The sequence below is a fragment of the Podarcis liolepis genome, assembly GCF_965112155.1.
Source record: "Podarcis liolepis genome assembly, chromosome: 16".
NCBI lineage: Eukaryota > Metazoa > Chordata > Lepidosauria > Squamata > Lacertidae > Podarcis > Podarcis liolepis.
In genome coordinates this window covers 42040282-42062333 of record NC_139567.1, presented here as the reverse complement: position 1 = coordinate 42062333, position 22052 = coordinate 42040282, and the positions used below count along the sequence as shown (strand labels likewise).

At 49.1% G+C, this 22052-nt stretch overlaps 2 protein-coding genes across 3 annotated transcripts in view; one reads left to right on the top strand and one right to left on the bottom strand.

Annotated features, from left to right (window-relative positions):
* Nucleotides 1-22052, bottom strand: part of LHFPL7 (LHFPL tetraspan subfamily member 7) — an 80284-nt gene that overhangs the window by 4211 nt on the left and 54021 nt on the right. The window contains exon 3 of one of the 2 annotated variants that reach the window (XR_014520086.1): nt 53-1211. Coding sequence is in view for 1 of the 2 variants with exons in the window: in XM_083480118.1 (XP_083336244.1) it covers nt 985-1211 (227 nt within the window). In the remaining variant the exon portion in view is untranslated. Of the gene's footprint in view, nt 1-36; nt 1212-22052 lie in introns of those variants that run through there. The other variant, XM_083480118.1, reaches the window with a different exon arrangement.
* LOC310695934 (sodium/potassium-transporting ATPase subunit alpha-2-like) lies at nt 16366-19900 on the top strand. Its single transcript, XM_083480874.1, has one exon. It carries the CDS (start codon nt 16650-16652, stop codon nt 19662-19664), a length of 3015 nt encoding a protein of 1004 aa, XP_083337000.1. The 5' UTR covers nt 16366-16649; the 3' UTR covers nt 19665-19900.

Here is a 22052-nt window from a genome sequence, read left to right as displayed (position 1 = left end):
GCAACTGTATTCTGAGGTAAACTGCTCCTGCCAGTGGAGGGTCGTATTTAACTATCTTGACTCGAAACCACTGATAGATCTATCATTCTCTGTGGAATTGACTAACCCCCTTTTAAACCAATCCACGTTAGCAGTTGTCACAGTTAATGATTAGATATTCAGGAGCCGCCACAGCAAAGGCTCTTAAAAACAATTTCATCGTGAAGATACGCAAGGGGGAGCCCTCTAAGCCAGGCTGAGAATCTTGCCCTGCTCTTCCTGAAATATGAGCTGCGTGTTTTTAGGCACAGAAAACACATCTTTAACCGGGGGGGGGGGGGGAGTTTTAACAGCCGATTCAGAGCGTTACACTTTTGATCTTAGAAAAAGGTGTCTCTGTACATTTTCAGGACTGGCATGCACTGATTCGGCCACAGAGGGCGAGGAAGAGACACAATTTTTGTCAACGGCACACAATTTTTGCCACAACTCAACTCATTTCCAAGGAATGCCCCCCCCCTCAATTGCCATTTATTATATTACTTTACAAAATAGCACAGATCAGGCTGGAAAAAACCAAAAAGCAGGTTCAAAAAAGTCCAGATATTTAAGAAACAAGATATAAAAAGTGGATTGAGGCTTTAAAAAAGGTTTTTGAGACACACACGCACACAAAGAAACTGGGAGGTAGACAGAGATTTTTGAGGATAAAAAACAGGTGGTTTTTTTTTTGAGGCATTTAGCCATTATAAATGTCCGAGGCGACCCAACCACTGCTGAGCACCCATTATGCAGATCCAGAATGTCCGTTTCTCATGTGTATGGAAGACTCATCAGTGCACTTGGGGTCTTTTATAGTCATTCAAGTGCTTCTTGCTGTCATTTCCACTGCTCCCCCTCTGCCCATTCATTTCTTAGCCATGAGGTTCAACGGAAGCGCCCTAATATTTCTTCTGTCCACCGATTTCAGGTGGGAACACCTGGATGTTCGATACTGGGAAAGTACTATAAAATTGTGGGTATCGGAGTGGGGGAGGCGTGCTCTTTCGGGGCGTATTTTGCAAAGAAGGGCAGAAAGACAGAGAGCATGACACCCACGATTGCCAGCATGTAGCCCCATCCGATCTGGCAGTCGCCAGCGTAGTAGATGCTTGAATTTTCGCAGTACCTCTGCACGGCAGTGGAACCGAGGCCGAAGGGGTAGACAAGGAGCCCAAATCCCATGATGAACACTAGCAGGAGAGAAGGCAGAAAAGGAGAAGATGGCATTAGTATATATATAGTAACACACACACACACACACACTTCTAGTGTTGTGCCAAAATTTTCACTTGTGTTTCTGCACCCAATTTTTAGCAATTCTGCGCAATCTATCCTTGACAACAGCGTTCTGCTATCCACAGAAATGCCTTTACGTTTTTTTGTTTGGCAGAGTGGGAATATTAGAATTAGATTTGTCCAAACATCAAATAAGCTAATAAGCGGCTGTCAGCTTTAATGCCCACCTCGAGCAAGTAGGAAAATAAACCCATTAAGCTCCCATTGCACGAATCACGGCTTTCTCCTGTCACCGAGCCCCAGAACACTCAATAAACCGTTGTTGGCGGTGGAAGCCAACGTTTTCAGACACGCTTACTAATGACCGCTTAATAGCGCTGTCCGTCGCCAGGGGAGTCCACAAAATTAAGAGGGATCCCTTAACGGGGATCTTGTTAAGAGCAGCTGTGTGGACCACTCATTGCTCAACTTAAGTTTCAGAACGATGCTGAAAGGAGAAAAAGCTTCCGAATGTAACTATCAGCTGCTATGACTGGCCCTCTGATTGTGACTGCTAACATACAAAAGCAAATTTTGCATCCTTTGCTTTGCCCACTGCCAGCACAAGACCCTCAGAAGTTCCCCCAGCCCTGTTGCAGGCTCAATTTGCAGAGTCAAAGGGAAGGACATTTTCCACCTCTCTCTCATAATAGTAAAGGTACTATTAGGTCCAGTCGTGGCCAACTCTGGGGTTGCGGCGCTCATCTTACTTTATTGGCCGAGGGAGCCGGCATACAGCTTCTGGGTCATGTGACCAGCATGACTAAGCTGCTTCTGGTGAACCAAAGCAGCGCACGGAAACGCCGTTTACCTTCCCACTGGAGCGGTACCTATTTATCTACTTGCACTTTGACGTGCTTTTGAACTGCTAGGTTGGAAGGAGCAGGGACCGAACAACGGGAGCTCACTCCGTCACGGGAATTTGAACTGCCAACCTTCTGATCGGCAAGCCCAAGGCTTTGTGGTTTAGACCACAGCGCCACCCGTGTCCCCTCTCTCTCATAATACTAGATACTAAATTGGGTGGAGCGAAACTGCTATGTGGCTGCAGCATTAAGAGGCAACGTGATGGAATTTTATAAAATGATTCCTGGCATGAAGGAAGTGGACAGAGGAAAACTTTTCTCCCTCTGTCATAACACTGGGTGTCGTAGGAATCCAATGAAGCTGGACATTCAGGAGAGATAGAAGGAAGAACTTCTTCCTGCAGCACAGAGTTAAACTATGGAACTCTCTCCCACCAGACGCAGTGACAGCCACCAAGCTGTACAGCTTTGAAAGAGGATTAGGCAAACTCATTGACCAGGCTACCAGTCACGATGGCTATGCTCTCCGTTCGTTGTCGGGGGCAGTATACGCTTGTGGGCTTCCCTTTGGGTTCTTGGTTGTCCCCTGTAAGAACCGGAGGCTGAGCCAAATCCCCAGGCCTGATCCAGCAGCCTGGCTCTCCTTTTACATTCTGAGGAGCCAGGAGTGGCAGAAGTGGACGAGTGAAGGTCACAGGCAAGGTGAGGGGCAATCCGATAAATGGCGGTACGCTCCTTTGCCAGACCCCTCTCACCCTGCGCCAAGACATCCCTCTGACGCCGCAAAAGTTAACGGCTCACCTCGGTTAGGGCAGTTTTGCGACCTCCCACAGTCGCCCGGCTCAGGCCATTCATTCTTTTGCTGCAATGCACTCCACACTCCTTCCCGCCCTGACACCAGTAACCCATTAAGAATCCCTCACTCAGAGTCCTTCGCCAGAAAAGTCATTGTCAGCTAGCGAGATGGTTTATGGCCGAGACCACAAGCATCAATTTCACAGAAGGTCACCTTTTATTTCTGCTTTCTAATCTGCCTGGCTTCCAGGGAGCGGGGGGTTTCGCTTCTCCGGGGCTGTGGTTTACTGGCTTGTGTTACCTGCGCTCTACAGTAGCGGATGCTCTCCGCTATATAAAACCTTCTTCTGGAGGATTTACAACCTGCCCGTAAAACACCCATTCCCCTCCCACAGCTGAAATACAGAAAGGAAGACCTGCAGGGATGCTCTGCCTTCTCCTCAACCAAGAGAAGGGTCACTTTTTGCCCTACTTCATCCAGATCTGCCCACCCCCCTCGCACCCTGGCCTGGAGACAGAAAAAGCCCACATGCACACACTTTGCAAGATATGAGCAAACGCTGCACCCAGTAGAATTAATCAGAGCCTGGAAAAGAACATAGAGCTGGAAGAGGAAGTGGGGAAGAGTGGCACTCTTTCAACTTCCCCTCTCAACTCTTATGTACTATTCAAGAGTGGGAAAGGTTTAAATAACGACAAATAGGACAACGTGTGTGCATGGGTGGCATTTAGGGTCAGACTAGGATGCGGGTGGCACTGTGGGATAAACCACAGAGCCTAGGGCTTGCCGATCAGAAGGTTGGCGGTTCAAATCCCCGCGACGGGGTGAGCTCCCGTTGTTCTCTCCCAGCTCCTGCCCACCTAGAAGTTCAAAAGCATGTCAAAGTGCAAGTAGATAAATAGGTACCACTCCGGTGGGAAGGTAAATGGTGTTTCCGTGCGCTGCTCTGGTTCGCCAGAAGCGGCTTAGTCATTCTGGCCACATGATCCGAAAGCTGTACACCGGTTCCCTCGGCCAGTAAAGCGAGATGAGCACCGCAACCCCAGAGTCAGTCACGACTGGACCTAATGGTCAGGGGTCCCTTTACCTTTACGGGCATGGGAGACCAGGGTTCAAATCCCCCACTTGGCCACAAAGCTCACTGGGTGACCTTGGGGGCTACTCTCTCAGCCTAGCCTACCTCGTAGGGTTGTTGGGAGGATAAAATGGAGAGGAGGGCTGCAGGTGCCACCTTGAGCTCCTTGGAGGGAAGTGGGTTAAAAATACAGGTTGTCTCCAGCTACATTCTACTCAGACCCATTGAAAGAAACGAACCCACAAAGGGCCTATTAAGTCCAACGGATGCTTCTAGAAAGTCCTCTTCCTTTCGTGACCCCCAGCGACTGGTATTCAGAGGCATCCTCATCTGACACAGAAAGCAGCCCACAGCCATTGTGGGTGGCTAGAAGCCTTCAGCAGCCTTATCTGCCCAGTCCCATTTTAAACCCATCTAATTCCATTATTAGCAGAGACATCACCTTGCCAACAAAGGACCGTATAGTTAAAGCTATGGTTTTCCCAGTAGTGATGTATGCAAGTGAGAGCTGGACCACAAAGAAGGCTGATCGCCAGAGAATGGATGCTTTTGAATTGTGGTGCTGGAGGAGACTCTTGAGAGTCCCATGGACTGCAAGAAGATCCAACCTCTCCATTCTGATGGAAATCAGCCCTGAGTGCTCACTGGAAGGACAGATCCTGAAGCTGAGGCTCCAAGACTTTGGCCACCTCATGAGAAGAGAAGACTCCCTGGAAAAGACCCTGATGTTGGGAAAGATGGAGGGCACAAGGAGAAGGGGACGACAGAGGACGAGATGGTGGGACAGTGTTCTCGAAGCTACCAGCATGAGTTTGACCAAACTGCAGGAGGCAGTGGAAGACAGGAGGGCCTGGCGTGCTCTGGTCCATGGGATCACGAAGAGTCGGACACGACTAAACGACTAAACAACAACAACAATTCCATTATTTCAACTATAGGCTGTGTGAAGTCAGAAGAGCTGTTTAAGAACTGGGAGAATGAGATCCACAGGGGCAAACTCATTACACCAGCAGTGGCAGTTTTTTGTACAGGAAGTCTCCAGAGGCAGCCCCAAGTATGACACACACAGCAGCAGCGTAACCCAGAAGCTAGCAGGCTATGGAGAACTGTGATTAAAAAGAAACAGCTGCAATTCACTCTGAAGTTTCTAGATGGCAGCACCACCTAGGTCTCGGTAGTCTCAATGTTCAGGAACTGGCATCGGTCCCCCATTCCGTTCCTTAAGTATCTCCACCAACAAAGCATGAACTATTTATTTTTACTGACATTGAGAGAGGTTAGGGGGTCCAGGGCTTGGTCATATGACAAAATTGTCTCTCCCTACATGTAAACGAAATGTGAAAAAGACTCTACGGATTGAAAGTGGAGACGCTGTGTGTTTCCCCCCGTTTATTTGTAACACAAGAAAATCTTTTAATAAAAAACCTAATTCAAAAAAGTGTGAACTATAAAAGAGACAGCCTTTTCCCCTTCTAAGTGGCTGGTGGGGGGAACTGGAGTATAAAGATTTGTCCTGCACCTCTAACAAGATTTGGGGCAGACCACTATGGCGTCCCCATGAGCAAGGAGGCAATGTTTTAGCTTAGCAATATCGAAAGCAACACGATGGCCAGAAACAATTACAGAATAGAAAACTTTGTGGAATATTGCAAAACTATCAAACTGAAGTCTCTGAAAGTCTTTGAATAAGTCACGGTGCCAGACTTTGCCCGGCGGAGATCTAGCTTGCATCGCTTTGTATAATCGGCAAATGTCCAATTCTGATGTCCAACTCTGAACTCTGCTGAACAGTGTTTCTGGGTAGCAACTACTGTTTCGTTCAGTTCTCCATCAGCCTATTAGCTCAACAAACACTTGGAAGTAGAGAGATGCGCAATTTCTTCATTAACCAATCTTTTTTCGAATTGATATACCGTATTTTTCGCTCTATAAGACGCACCAGACCACAAAACGCACTTAGTTTTTAGAGGAGGAAAACAAGAAAAAAAAAAATTCTGAATCTCAGAAGCCAGAACAGCAAGAGGGATCACTGCGCAGTGAAAGCAGCAATCCCTCTTGCTGTTCTGGCTTCTGGGATAGCTGCGCAGCCTGCATTCGCTCCATAAGACGCACACACATTTACCCTTACTTTTTAGGAGGGGAAAAGTGAGTCTTATAGAGCAAAAAATACGGTAATATACATGAGAATGAAAAATACTCTGGAACAGGGCTCATGCGATTATGAAGTCACCAAGGTCCAGACAGAAAAGGCTGGAAGGGCAAGCTTGGTACCAGGGCCTGAAGAGACACACACCCCTCCAGAAGATGGCAAAGTTGCTACCTCCTTCTTTGGAGGCTTTTAAGGATAGGTTGGATGGCCCTCAGTCATGGATGCTTTAGCTGAGATTCCTGAATTGCAGGGGTTGGACTAGATGACCCCTGGGTTCCCTTCCAACTCTACAATTCAATGATTCTATGACGTTCGCCAAGCGCAGCAGAGGCGATGCCAAGCTCCCTGTTGCCAAGAGTGCACCCAAGGCGATCAGATGCAGCAGGAGGGGACGCTCGGTTTCTGCGTTCTCCCTCTTCCAGGTTAAAGGGGCCAACCAAAGCTGCCATGCCGCAAAACTAAAGAGCCAGAACTGATTATTAGATGGCCCTGTGGGGAAGCAAAGCTGTTGAGGAGCCGGGACTGATGGCCATGGTTGAAATCACCGAGAGGTCAAAGCGGGTGGGATAGACGCCAGCAGTACCTACAATCCCAAACTCCAAACGCTTGGCAGGCACCAGAACAACCTCCCCAGTCTTGTTGTAATAAAAATCTGCAGCTGCCCACAAGGCCAGGTGTTGGGGGTAGAGCTGTTTTCCTCTTTCTCACCCTCTCTCCAGCAAGGAGCGGTTATTTTTGGCTCAGTTTAGGTTGCAACAGCTGGCAAAATCCCAGCGTCCTTCGAAAACCATCTTCATGCATTTGCATCAGGACAGGAGAATCTGTCCTTTAGCTCCTCTCTCTCCTCTCCTGGGGGGGGGTCTCTGCTTAAAAAAGGCAGTGGTTAGCAGAACCAATAGGATAGACATGGCCAAAGAGGCAGGCCGTGCTTTCCTTGATCACCTTGGATCACGGCGGGGGCCTCTACGATGGCTCCCTTCTCCCTGGAAAAAAACTATTCCTTGTGCACCACACACAACATTTGTTGCAGGGGATCCCCCACCCCAATCTTAAATTCAATTTGCCACATTTCCAGATCAGTTTGCATTTGTGGGGGAGGGACTCCATGAAAATCCAGCAGCATTTTAGTGCAAATTTCCCCTAATAGACACATTCCTGTATGACGTTTTGCCTAATATAAACATTTTCCCCTAATATAGTTTGTCTGCAGCCTCCGCTAATAATTGCTTTTATACACACACTCCCACCCCCTAATATATTTACTCTTGCATCCATTACTCGGTCGGAGAACTGCAGGTTTTTGAAAGATGGCTCTACGCTTCAGTTAATGTATTGTTAGGGACAGGGTGGGTTAGGGAGGTTCAACTTTAAATGCAAACTGGATCAGAACTTCTCCAATCCTAGTCTGAAAGTGGGCACAGAATAGCACTTTGTTTGGAAAGCTATCATATAACTTCTTTGAAAGGAAGTGAGTGATATAAATTTGGAATAATAATATTTTACTATTATTATTATTATTATTATTATTATTATTATTTAGCAGGGAATGCCCAGTACTGCCTGGGAATTTTTTAGAAACCATAAATATATTATGATTTATAAAGGGATTGTGTAATTTGTGAGTTTGGACCTGTCAGTCACACATACAAAACTGGGTGGGGTCACAACAAAGTCAAGTTGTGGTCCATCACCTTGCTTCAAAATGGCACCCGGCGTCCAAATATCAAGAAAGATGGCAGTGCTATCTCAAGAGGCATCCAAACGCACAGAAAGCAAATGGAGAAACCATTTCCCAAAACATATAGTAGATTGCATTGCTCAACCTATGATTCTATAATAACTATAAACATCTCCTTAAAACAATAGTGCTCAATGTGTCCAAGCAGCTAAGCTCCGAACTAAAATTCAGAGAGGTTTGCTTATTATTTATATCTGGGACATAGGGGTGTGTGTGTGTTTCTAATAGTAAGAGACCCAAACATCAGCTTTCCCACCCCCCTCCATTTCAGGCTGCTAATAAAGACTCTTATGTGGAGGTCAAAAACAGAGCTTCCCATTCATCAGACCCGCTCCCAAGTCCTGTCACCATTCAGAAGACCATGGTTCCACACACCCCCACCCCATCCCTCCCTAGTCCATTCCACACTTCTTCTTCCAACATGCTGTAAATCAGAACAGGAAATAATTATCCTCTCTGAAGTGTCTCCCCCATCTTCCAGTTTTCTCTCAGCCCCCCCCCCCCCGCCCACAGCCATTTGTAGCCCCATTCCAGCCATACAGCAGACCACAAAACCAAAGATTTAAGAGTGTGCAACCCTTATTTGCAAATGTTATTTGCATTGGAGAAGGGGGGGCAAGTCGGAAAAGCTTCTGGGCAGGCATCTTTTGGTTAGGGGTGGGTGAGATGTCTCCAGTTCCATTTATTATTTTAAAGGCTTACCTTTTATTTATCACATAAAACCCAAGGTGGTTCACAATATAAACGGAACCATCAAAATCAATAAGCAACAATGGCTAAAACACCCAGAGAGTCATATATATTGCCTTGCCTCTGCTGTGGCCTTTAGCAAACAATGGTTCTCTCTGCCCAGCCGAAGCTGCACTTAGCCAAACCTGGGTAGCTTTAAAGGAGAATTAAACAAATTTCATGGAGGTATCTCAATGGCTACTAGCCCACAGGGCTAATTTCTTCCCCCATGGCTGGAGACAGTGTGCCTCTAAATAGCAGTTGCTGGGAATCACAAGTTGTGAGAGTTTCTGCTGTGCTTTCTACGATATGATAATCTTTATTGTCATTGTCCCATACAGAACAACAAAATTGAAAAATCTACATAAGACATTCAAAACCCATCAAGCCTGCTATCCCAGCTATCCCAACCTGGTTAGCCCCCTAAAAACTCTGATACCCCATTTTAAATACAATAGACTCCCATAGAGACTACCTTTCACTGCGTTTAAAACCAAAATCGCATTTGGGTAGAAACTGTTTCTCAGGCGGCTAGTTCTAGCCTTTATAACCCTGTACCTTCTTCCAGAAGGCAGAAGCTGAAAGAGATCATTTCTGGGGGAGCACTATCCTGCACTATCTCTGCAGCTTTCCTATGGCACCTGGAAGCATAGATTTGATCCAAGGTGGGAAGAGTGCACCCAATTATTCTCTCCGCAGTCTTTACAACCCTGGACAACATTGTTTTTTCCCTGACCGTGCAGCTCCCAAACCACACACACAGACCATAAGTTAATGCACTCTCCACAGTACAATGGTAAAATGCCATCAACAGGTCCTTTGAGAGATTGTTTTTCCGGAGGATTCTCAACTTGCGGGCTGCCCAGTGGGGGATCTGGCTGCTCCCTGGGAGAACAGGATTCTCTGAGCTAGACTGGTTGTCGGCCTGAACCAAATTGGAGGTTTGTGGGGAGAAGGAGCTAAAGACTAGCACTCTGTTGCACCCCCACCAGGAATAAGTTGGAGTTCTTGTTATTAAATATACCGAGAAAAAAGCACACCAAGAACTCTGGCCAATGTAAGTTTCAGTAGTGGGAGTGGTCCCTACTCGCAAATCAGTAGTCAATTGTAACAAAAATTAATCCATTCAAAAGTATGTATTCTGACAAGGATTACAGACTCAAACAGAGATTACAAACTCATAAGGATACGTATGACACAATCATTCATCACAGAATTAGAGATAAGTTTATGAGATACACGCTGATCTACCCACACTTAGTTATCTCTGAGAAACGTAGAAAATAACAGGATCTACTTACACGAATTCTTCAAACCCCCTTAAAAATTAGCTAGTGAAGGTGAATACATCAAAACAAGACCCTGTCCTGGTTTCTGACCCATAATTGACTTCTGACTTCTGCTCAGTGATTGAAACTAAGACCTTCACTTCAAATCTGACTATGGACTAACATGAACTTACCTCTACTCATAAACTCTTATCTCTAATTCTGTAACGGATTCCAATTCAGTGGAGATCAAGTGACAATAAAAGGCCCGGTAGGGTTCCGCCTGGTTCTATAAAAGCTGCCTAGCTCCTGAGTCTGAATAGTTGCTGGGAATCTCAGGTAGCGAGAGTGCTGCAGTGCTCAGAATCTGCTTGTGGGTTTCTGGTTGGTCACTGTGTGAACACGGCACTGGTCTAAAGAGGCCTTTGGCCTGATCCATTCCCATCAGGACCTGGCAACCCCTGCTCTAAATGCATGTAGTATTCCTGGCTATGAAGCCAAGGTCCTGGGTTCAAAACTTGCTTGTGCCAAGGCTGTATAAAAGCTTCACGGAACTACAATCTTGCTGGCTCCGTTGCTCAGGCCCACCTCACCCCCCTTGTGATATATGACGTTGGCCTTTTACCAAGTGAAGTCTCGCCCATCACCAAGCCTCTTGTTTTGAATTGTTCCGAGAGGGGGTCAACCGCCTCCCACCCGAGGGGGGAGGATTTGATGAGTTCAGCAAGATGGGTTCATACATCTTCTCAACGGCGGGCCAGGGGTTGGGGGCAGGTGGGGAGAATCAGTCACTTTTATGAAGATGCTTTTCTTCCACCAAGCCAATTTGCCCTTTTAACATCGTTTGCATTACTTGATGGATGAACCTAAGGCAGTGTGCCTTCAACGAAAACAAGGAGGATCTTGGCAAACATGGCTATATAGGACTATAACAAATAAGGACGCAGCAAGAACCCTGCTGAATCAGACCCAGGCTCTATCTAGTCCAGGAACAGGGATCACGTGGCCCTCCTGATATGCTTGGACTACACTTCCCATGAGCCAGTGTTGCCGAATGTCAGGGATGATGGGAGTTGTAGTCCACCAGGGCCACCGGTTGCCCATCCCCGAGCTAATCCACCATCCAGCTTTCAAATCAAATATCTTTAATACGGTCAGTGACCAGGGACCGTCCAGCTTTCTACAGAAGCCAATCCGATCCCACTGGGAAGCCCACAAACAGGGCGCTCCTCCTATGGCCCCTGGAAGGTTCTGCACAAGTCAATGTGGCCCTTGGTGCTTCCACAGCCCAGCCTTAAAGGGCCATCAGGTTATCTCTTAGTATCTTCACCTTCAAACAGCCAGGAACTGATTCTTTTTCCATCACCGAAGGAGAAATATTTACGGCAAGATGCCACAGAAGGCTGGGAGCCTCAACCATTTATTTATTTACACACCCACACACACACACAGCAATCTCTGACGGGAACAAAATTTCAATTAATCACCACCTTATCTCTGAAAGAAGAAGTTGATCTCAAGGACAGAGTTATTATTCGCTTTGTTTTATAGAACGCGCCAGTCATGGATCTCCAGGCAGGAAGCATTTATCCTTTTTCTTTTTCTTTTTGCCAAAGGTGAGCTGGGAGATCTTTAATGAAAAAATACTAAATGGGTTCTCAAGCACACGTTAGTTAGATCAGCAGCAGAAGACTATTGTTCTTTCAAGCTCACATTTCCAAGAAAGATTTTTCTAACAGTCCTTAGCAAGATATCGCCTTCGCATCTGCTTGGCTTATTATTCTGCTGATTTAGGCTTTTGAATGCCTCTAAGCAGATGACAAAAATCCTCTTTTATTCTTTAAAGAAATCCTTACCGCTCCCGTACATCGTTTGAATGACAAGGAGTCTGTGGTATTTCTAAGAAATAATGGAATCTGGTTAAGAAAATGTTTCCTAATTCAACCGCACCACCATCTAAATTTCTGTGCTTGTTGGCAGCTACATTCTACTCATGAGAAGACTCGATGAAATTAAGGTGCCTATGACTGTAATGTATGATAATTTCAAGAAGCCTACTTTAATATAGATCTGAACCCTGCGCTGGTTTGCTATGACTGCCAAGGCTCAATTCAAGGGGGTCGTGATTAGTGATGTTAAATTCTTGAGAATATTCTCACCTCACATCACTAGTTGTGATGACTTAAAGGTAAAGGTAAAGGGATCCCTGACCATTAGGTCCAGTTGCGACCGACTCTGGGGTTGCGGCACTCATCTCGCTTTATTGGCCGAGGGAGCCGGCGTACAGCTTCCGGGTCATGTGGCCAGCATGACTAAGCCGCTTCTGGCGAACCAGAGCAGCGCACGGAAATGCCGTTTACCTTCCCACTGGAGCGGTACCTATTTATCTACTTGCACTTTGACGTGCTTTCGAACTGCTAGGTGGGCAGGAGCTGGGACTGAGCAACGGGAGCTCTCCCCGTCACCACCGACCTTCTGATTGGCAAGTCCTAGGCTCTGTGGTTTAACCCACAGTGCCACCCACGTCTTACAACCCCATAAAACTGCAGTGGGATGCCTCTGAATGCCAGAAGCTAGCAAACTGGGGAGAGTTGCTGTCATTCAGGTTCTACTTTGGGGCTTCCCATTGGGACGTCTACTTGGCCACTGTGCGGACAGGTTGCTGCACTAGATGTGCCCCCTATGGCCTGATCCAGAAGCAACCTGCAATTCCATTTTCACCTGGGTTTTGACAGTTTCTAACACTGCCCCAAGTTTACAAGCTGGGACACCTGCAGAGGGCAACCAAGATGATAAACGGTCTGGAAACTAAGCCTTGAGGGAGCTGGGTACATTGAGCCTGGAAAAGAGGAGAGTGAGCAGAGACGTATGTTAAGTTATCTTCCAATATCTAAAGCGCTGTCACATGGAAGAAGGAGCAAGCTTGTTTTCTCCTGCTCCAGAAGGCAGGACCTAAACCGACGGCTCCAAGTTACAGGAAAGAAGATTCCGAACTTTCTGACAGCAAGAGCTGTTCTACAGTAGAGCAGTCTCCCTCAGGAGCTGGCGGACTCTCCTTCCTTAGAGGTTTCTAGCAGAGGTTGGATGGCCCTCTGTCATAGATGCTTTAGTTGAGATTCCTGCATTGCAGGGGATAAAGCTACATTATTCTAGAGGTCCCTTCAAAATCTCTGATTCTAAGATTCTAAGGCAAGGGAGCTGCATGAAAAGCCTTCATTCAACACCACGGACAACTCCTGGATTGCCTAGAATAGATAGAAGGAGACTATGGTGCTTAAGCAAACATTTGGAGGCGATTTTCAACTCTCTAAACAAGGGAAGTGAGGGGGTTTGTGGGATGCTTGAAAAATGAGGGTTAGCCACTAAAAATAGCATTCCTCAAGCGAGTTCCTGACCCTGTTAATTGCCAACTGATTTCCCCTCTCCTGATAAACATAAGTTTGTTTTTCTGGGTGGGTTATGCCTTTCATCTCTATGCTTATAGAATCTGTTTCTCCACACCCACCCACCCCTTGAAAGGTTCACCAACTGAACAAGAGAGCTGTGCGACAGGGGTTGGGAACATTTTGTGAGCCCATGGGCCCCACTGTATCAGCGGCAACCTTCTGGAGGCTGAATGACCACTGTGGGCAGGGCCCAATTTCTACCTTTGCATGCAAAAGATGGCAGTTCACTCACACACACACACACGCACAGCTTCCATCCAGGCAAGCATGGGGCATGTGCCACCGTTCAATGACACATTTCCACCAGGGAAAAAAGCACTCCACGGAGGGTGCAGGATGTGGCCTGAGGAGAATCCAGAGGGCCAGGCAGAGAGATCTGGAGGGCCGCATACGAAACCTGGGTCTGAGCAGGGCCACCTCTCTTCTGAACTTGTGAGGGGACTGTTTGAACAGGCTAAGGGACTTATAACCTCACTGTCAGCCCGGTCTAATCCTGACTCAAGCTTTGAAGCTCCCTGGGTAACTATGAGCCAGTCTGAACTACCTTGCAGGGCTGTTGTGAGGACGAAACGGCAAAGGGGAGAACCACGTATGACACTCTGAGCTCCTGGAGGAGAGGTAGGATGTACCGTATTTTTCGCTCTATAAGACGCACCAGATCACAGGACGCACCTAATTTTTGCAGAAGGAAAACAAGAAAAAAATATTTCTGAATCTCAGAAGCCAGAACAGCAAGACGAATCGCTGCGCAGTGAAAGCAGCAGTCCCTCTTGCTGTTCTGGCTTCTGTGATAGCTGCGCAGCCTGCATTCGCTCCATAAGACGCACACACATTTCCCCTTACTTTTTAGGAGGGAAAAAGTGAGTCTTATAGAGCAAAAAATACGGTAAATGGAATGAGAACAATGGATAATAATGCCATTCCCCCACCTTGCCAACAAAGGTCCGTATAGTTAAAGCTATGGTTTTCCCAGTAATGATGTATGGAAGTGAGAGATGGACCATAAAGAAGGCTGATCGCCAGAGAATTGATGCTTTTGAATTATGGTGCTGGAGGAGACTCTTGAGAGTCCCATGGACTGCAAGAAGATCCAACCTATCCATTCTGAAGGAAATCAGCCCTGAGTGCTCACTGGAAGGACAGATCGTGAAGCTGAGGCTCCAAGACTTTGGCCACCTCATGAGAAGAGAAGACTCCCTGGAAAAGACCCTGATGCTGGGAAAGATGGAGGGCACAAGGAGAAGGGGACAACAGAGGACAAGATGGTTGGACAGTGTTCTCAAAGCTACCAGCATGAGTTTGACTAAACTGCAGGAGGCAGTGGAAGACAGGAGGGCCTGGCGTGCTCTGGTCCAGGGGGTCACAAAGAGTCGGACATGACTAAACAACAGCCCTCTTTTTTATTGCTTTCATTTATTTATACCAGAAGCAACCATCTATCAAAAGGGGGGGGGGTGTTGAAAAGTGATTACTATTTGAGAGCCAAAAACAGACCACAATTTTGGGAGCTGTGAACCCTTAAACAGCAACATGCAGGTCCTATTTGCCACCAAATCCTTTTTCAAAACACCCTTCCCAATATAATTTTCTGGCATCTTTTCCACTGGTGGTGCTGGGGAGACAGAAGTTTGAAACATTAAAAAGGATGAGGAAAGTGTTCTTTTTTAAAGACAAAAGCTGGAAGAGGTCTTATTTTGGACAGGAGAGGCGCGTCCCCCTCTGTGGCTGTTCTTCTTCTGTGGTTGCTATGGCACTGTGGCACATTTTTTCACACGGCAAGAGAAAGCCCAGCGGCGACCAAACAATAAGCGCTTGGCTCTGCAGAACGGGGTGTCCGTCTCGGCTTTTGACCCGCCTGACACACTCATTCACCGGCCCCAACGTTCGCTGCATCCCCAAACAGCCTGGCAGCAGAGGGAAGGAGAGGTGGGAGAGAGAGAAGGGTTGCTGCGTCGCATATCACAGCGCGAAGGCTGAATTTTAATTGAGCCGGGAAGGGATGTGTGGCCAGGGTGACAGCGAGGTTTATTTAGGGGTCCTGGCGCTGTCAGGGAATGAATGCTTCATTCTTTGGGGGCTGTTTGCTTCGAAGAGGGAAGGAACAAAATAAGGGGGTTTTGTGTGTGTTTTTAAGGGACAGACAATCAAAGGGACGACGTGGGAGAGTCTCCCACACCGAGACGTTGATTTCTGAAGCATAACTGGTTGCTTGTGGGTTCAGTAAAGGTGGCCAAGAATAGAAGCCCAAGAAGCCTGTTCCAAATCAGACCACTAGATCCACCTCGCTCAATACTGTATACTCTGGCTGGCAGCAGTTATCTGGATTTTCCCCAGCTGTGCCTGGAGACACATGGGATCTTCTGTGTGTGAAGCAGGTGTTCTACTGCTGAGCCCCTAAAAATAAAGCTTGAGTTCTCCTGTTCTGGGGGGTAGGAACCAATGGCTTCAAGATGCAAGAAAGCAGATTCTGAAAGAAAATCAGGAATAACTTTCTGATAGTAAGAGCCCTTCGACTGTGGAAGAGACTCCTCCTTCAGGAGGTGATGAACACTCCTTCTTTGGAGGTTTTTAAGCAGAGGTTCTACAATTCTATGATCCCCCATGATTCTATGATTTCAGTCCTCGTAGTTTTGAATGAAGGGCTGGTTTAAATAGGAACTTAGGAAACTGGCTTCTGCCAAGTTAGAGCATCGATGTCCATTCAGCTCAGTACTGCGTACACTGGCTGGCAGCAGCTCTCCAGGGTTTCAGACAAGGGGTTTATCCCAGCCGTGCCTGGAGATACCACTGGGCATTGACACCATCTTTGTGGGCTGGGCCTTATAGCAGCAACAGATGCGGGAGGGCCCAGGTTGCTATTAAACAACAGGACCTTCACTTGTTGCTAGGGCGGTGTGACATCACCATCAACAGGGGTTGGTTCCCAGTTGCTAAGAGCTGGGACTTGCATGATGCAACAATGCCAGGGGAGTGGGTGTGTCCTTGGTCACAAGGGGCGGGGCCACAGGTGCTAGGACACAGAAGCTTTGTTGGTTGGTGGTTAGGGGGCGTGGCCTCGCTTCTCCTTTTCGCCCTCAGTTGGAAAGGTGGGTAGGGCTGTTCCTTTAATAGGTGGCCTTTGGGCCAATCCTTCGCCAGCCGTTCACATCCTTTCTCTTGGCTGTGCTAGTGGAGGGGTGGAGCTCCTGGGAGGGGGCGCTCCTGGGGATCCGGGTTCCCTCGTTCCCCCAACTTGCCCGTCCCCCCTTCCTTCCTTTAACCCCCGCCCCACCAGAGCAGTGCCGCACGATACCGAGAGTGGGAGCTTGAGAGACCGGTGAGAAGAGGAGTGTGTCTTGCATCCGTCATGGGGAAGCCAAAGGGCAAGAGTCATGAGAAACATACGCTGGACGACCTGAAAAAGGAAGTGGAAGTCGAGGACCACAAGTTGACCCTAGAGGAAATCAGCAGAAAGTATGGGGTGGACCTCAGCAAGGGTCTGACCAGCGCCCATGCCGCGGAGATCCTTGCTCGGGAGGGGCCAAACAGCTTGACGCCTCCCCCGACCACCCCGGAGTGGGTGAAGTTCTGCCGGCAGCTGTTTGGCGGCTTCTCCATGCTGCTGTGGCTGGGGTCCATTCTCTGCTTCTTGGCCTACGGCATCCAGGTCATGATGGAGCCCTATGTCCTCAAGGACAACCTCTACCTGGGAATCGTGCTGACGGCCGTGGTCATTGTGACGGGCTGCTTCTCCTACTACCAGGAGGCCAAGAGCTCCAGGATCATGGACTCCTTCAAGAACATGGTGCCCCAGCAGGCCCTCGTGATCCGCAATGGGGAGAAGATGCAGATCTCCGTCGAGGATGTGGTGAGGGGGGATCTGGTGGAGATCAAAGGCGGAGACCGTATCCCTGCCGATTTGCGAATCATCTCCGCCAGCGGCTGCAAGGTGGACAACTCCTCCCTGACGGGCGAGTCGGAGCCGCAGAGCCGCTCCCCGGACTTCACCAACGACAACCCGCTGGAGACTCGCAACATCTGCTTCTTCTCCACCAACTGCGTGGAAGGCACGGCCCGTGGCATCGTCATCATGACGGGGGACCACACGGTGATGGGCCGCATCGCTTCCCTGGCTTCCGGCCTGGAGGAAGGCCCCACCCCCATCGCCAGGGAAATAGCCCATTTCATCCACATCATCACGGCCGTGGCCGTCTTCCTAGGTGTGTCCTTCTTTGCTCTCTCCATTATCCTCGGCTACACCTGGCTACATGCCGTCATCTTCCTGATCGGCATCATTGTGGCCAACGTGCCCGAAGGGCTGCTGGCCACAGTCACAGTGTGCCTCACCCTGACCGCCAAGCGCATGGCCCGCAAGAACTGCCTCGTGAAGAACCTGGAGGCCGTGGAGACGCTGGGCTCCACCTCCACCATCTGCTCGGACAAGACGGGCACCCTGACTCAGAACCGCATGACCGTCTCCCACATGTGGATGGACAACCAGATCCACGAAGCGGACACCACAGAGGAGCAGGCCGGGGCCATGTTGAACAAGCGCTCCCCAACATGGGCAGCCCTGGCTCGTATTGCGGGCCTGTGCAACAGAGCGGACTTCAAAGTGGGTCAGGAGGCAGTCCCCATCACCAAGAGGGAGACGACTGGGGATGCTTCCGAGTCCGCGCTCCTGAAATGCATAGAGTTGTCCGCTGGGCCCGTGGCAAAGATGCGGGAGAAGAATCCCAAAGTGGTGGAGATCCCCTTCAACTCCACAAACAAATACCAGCTGTCCATCCACGAAGCTGAAGACAAGCCCAAGGGCCACATCCTGGTGATGAAGGGAGCTCCCGAAAGGATCCTGGACTGCTGCTCCACCATTATGATCCAAGGGAAGGAGGTGAACATGGACAAGAAGATGCAAGCGGAGTTCCAGAAAGCCTACGATGAACTGGGCGGGCTGGGAGAGAGAGTGCTGGGCTTCTGTCACTCCTACCTCCCCGAGCGCCAGTTTCCCAGGAATTTCAAGTTTGACGCAGAGAAGGTCAACTTTCCCATCAAGCAGCTCTGCTTTGTGGGGCTCATCTCCATGATTGACCCGCCCCGAGCCGCTGTGCCAGATGCCGTGGGCAAGTGCCGGAGTGCCGGCATCAAGGTGATCATGGTGACTGGAGACCACCCGATCACGGCCAAGGCCATCGCCAGGGGCGTGGGCATCATCTCCGAGACAAGCGAGACCGTGGAGGACATAGCCGCACGTCTCAACATCCCCGTCAGCGAAGTCAACCCGAGGGATGCAAAAGCCTGCGTCATCCACGGCACCAACCTCAAGGACATGACCTCTGTGGACCTGGACAACATCCTCAGGAACCACGCCGAGATCGTCTTCGCCCGGACCTCCCCGCAGCAGAAGCTGATCATTGTGGAAGGGTGCCAGAGGCAGGGGGCCATCGTGGCCGTGACGGGCGACGGGGTGAATGACTCGCCGGCCCTGAAGAAGGCCGACATTGGCATCGCCATGGGCATCGCCGGCTCCGACGTCTCCAAGCAGGCCGCGGACATGATCCTCCTCGACGACAACTTCGCCTCCATCGTGACGGGTGTGGAGGAAGGCCGCCTGATCTTCGACAACCTGAAGAAGTCGATCGCCTACACCCTGACCAGCAACATCCCCGAGATCTCCCCCTTCCTGCTGTTCATCATCTTGAACATCCCTCTCCCTCTGGGGACCATCACCATCCTGTGCATCGACCTCGGCACGGACATGGTCCCGGCCATCTCCCTGGCCTACGAGGGCCCCGAGAGCGACATCATGAAGAGGAAGCCGCGGGACCCGAGGAAGGACAAGCTGGTGAACCAGCGCCTCATCAGCATGGCGTACGGGCAGATTGGGATGATGCAGGCCCTGGCCGGCTTCTACTCCTACTTTGTGATCATGGCGGAGAACGGGTTCCTCCCTCTCACCTTGCTGGGCATCCGCCTGGACTGGGACGACAAGACCAAGAACGACCTGGAAGACAGCTACGGGCAGGAGTGGACCTACACGCAGCGCAAGGTGGTGGAGTACACCTGCCACACCGCCTTCTTCGTCAGCATCGTGGTGGTGCAGTGGGCTGACCTCATCATCTGCAAGACACGCAAGCTCTCCCTCTTCCAGCAGGGCATGCGCAACAGGATCCTCATCTTTGGCCTCGTGGAAGAGACCACCTTGGCCGTCTTCCTGTCCTACTGCCCCGGGCTGGATGCGGCCCTGAGGATGTTCCCGCTGCGGGTCACCTGGTGGCTCTGCGCACTGCCCTTCAGCGTGCTGATCTTCGTCTATGACGAGATCCGGAAGTACCTCATCCGTCGGCACCCAGGGGGTTGGGTAGAGATGGAGACGTACTACTGAACAGGCTGCCCAGGTGGGGTCTCCATGGGGCACGTCTCCCCAAGCACCCTTCACACAACTGCCATTGAATGACGCGACCCGGACGACACTGGGTTGGCCAAACCTACTTTGCTGCTTTTGCAAAGACCTTGCAGGTCTTGTGTTGCTTCCAGGGGGGCAGGGAAGCCAAATTATTTCTTAAAAAAGGGAAGGGTGCATCTTGACCTTTGATCAATAAATGCTTTTGGAAAAATAAACAAGCCAAACATCTCTCTCTCTCTCTCTCTCTCTCTCTCTCTCCCTCTGCCGTCTTTCCAGTTCTTTCTTTCTTTCTGATTGAGTTCATCAAAATGTTTATGCACACAATGACTGCAAGAACAGTAACCTCCAAAATTTATTACAACCTGACAGCAGGAAAGGTCTACCATGTACAACCTTCCATTTCCTCGCTTGAGAACTGACATAAGAGAAGCCCCTGCTGGATCATCCCCAGCCACAAGAAATCCAGGATCTAGTCACCAGCAGTGGTAGACTGCCCTAGAACATGGAAGTTCAGCTTTTTAAAACTCACCCATCGACAGACCATGAATTTGACTAGCACCCTCGCTTCAAAAAGGAAAGAGAGCAATCTAAGCCAGAGGCCATCAACTGCAGTGAACTGGCGAAAAGGAAACCTTTCTTTGGGTCAACTCTAAAAACTACTGCCGAAGAATTTCACTGGGCATCGCACACCCCACCTCAAAATTCTAGTATAAGGGTTGCCAGCTTTTTGGAACCAGCGGGCACGTTTCAAGTATTGAGAGCATGCTGCCTCTAACAGCTGAGGAGAGAGGATAGCCACTGTGGCTAGTAAACACTAGTAGCCTCCTTCTCGAAGAATTTGCCCAATCCTCTTTTAAAGCCATCCAAGTTGGTGGCCATCACTACCTCTTGTGGCAGAGAGTTCCACAGTCTGTGCTGTATGAAAGAAGTCCTTTCTTTCCTCTGTCCCAGGTCTTCCAACATTCAGCTTCATGCTAGAACTCCCCACTGAAGGATAGTTCTCATCCTCCAGCACATTTCACAAAAAACTCCGGCTGGAATTTTGGAAGTCCGGTCGAATTTGCAGAAGCAAACCAACAAAACAAAACAAATCTAGTTGTCTCCATGTCTGCAGCACAGGCAAAACTAAGGTTCCAAAACAGTTGTTTTGCTGCTAAAGCCCTCCAGTTTGCTGCTAAAACCCTCCACTCTCCCTCCTCCAGACTGGCTATCTGCCTGGAGGAGGGAGAGTGGGGGTGAACAGGCTGCGTCTGGGAGACCAGAAGCCCCTGAAATTCATTTCCATCCACAGCAAACAGACGCACTCCCTTGGTTTACATTAGATTGGGGTGTAGGCATGTGTAGGCAATGTGGTTTATCCCCATTACCTCCTGACCTCTGGCCACGCTGATGGGGATTGGAGTCCAGCACATCTGGAGTGCACTCTGTTGGTGATCCCTGGCCTAGATTTATTTATCTATGGTGGTAAAAGGAGTTAAACCACAGCTGTAAGCAAAGCAAATGTCTAAGAATAAAAAGGGGAGGTATCTCAGAGGAGAGGAAATCCCCCAATAATTTCCCCTGGAATCCGCTGCTTTTTAATTGGTTTGATTGCATTAAAAGACCCAACGGATCGGTCTGTCTCCAGGCACCACCGCCATCCTGTTATCTAAGCTCACAGCTCCATGGCTGCCAGAAAGCTGTTTCCCCAGCTTACAGGAAACTGAGGGAGAGGAGTGTGATTTTCTGGTTTGTTAGGTGGGGCGGGAGGGCAATCGCTTTCTATTTCGGCACAGTGGAAATTAAATTCTCCCGTGCTGAGTACAGGCCTCCTCTCTCTCTCTCTCCCCCTCCCTGCCCGCTGCCCCTTTTACGAGTGACACAGAAAGCCAATTCACTCAGAGAGAGGCCGAGGTCGCAGAGGGTTCAAAAATCGACCCACATACAGACCTCTGTGTTTTGTGCTGATGTTGGGTAAATGCACGCTGTCGCGGCCTTGCAAAATAAAAGTTACTAGTCCACACGCAGACACGACTCGCCTGCCTGTCCATATGTTAGTCATCTCTGTCAAATCAAATAAAGAGGGAGGAGGAAAGCACAGGCTATTTTACCCATTAATACAAAAGCTAGCTACCTACCGTATTTTTCGCTCTATAACACGCACCAGACCATAACACGCACATAGTTTTTAGAGGAGGAAAACAAGAAAAAAATATTCTAAATGAAATAGTGGATATATAATTTTTGTGGTCCATGCTGTGGCCACAGACATGTGATCTGACAGTGAGTTTGGAGTAGCCCAATGCAAAAATCCTGAGGATCCATGTGGATCCATGCTTTGTAACCACGGAGGAGGGAAGGAAGGGGAACCATGGATCCTCTGCTCAC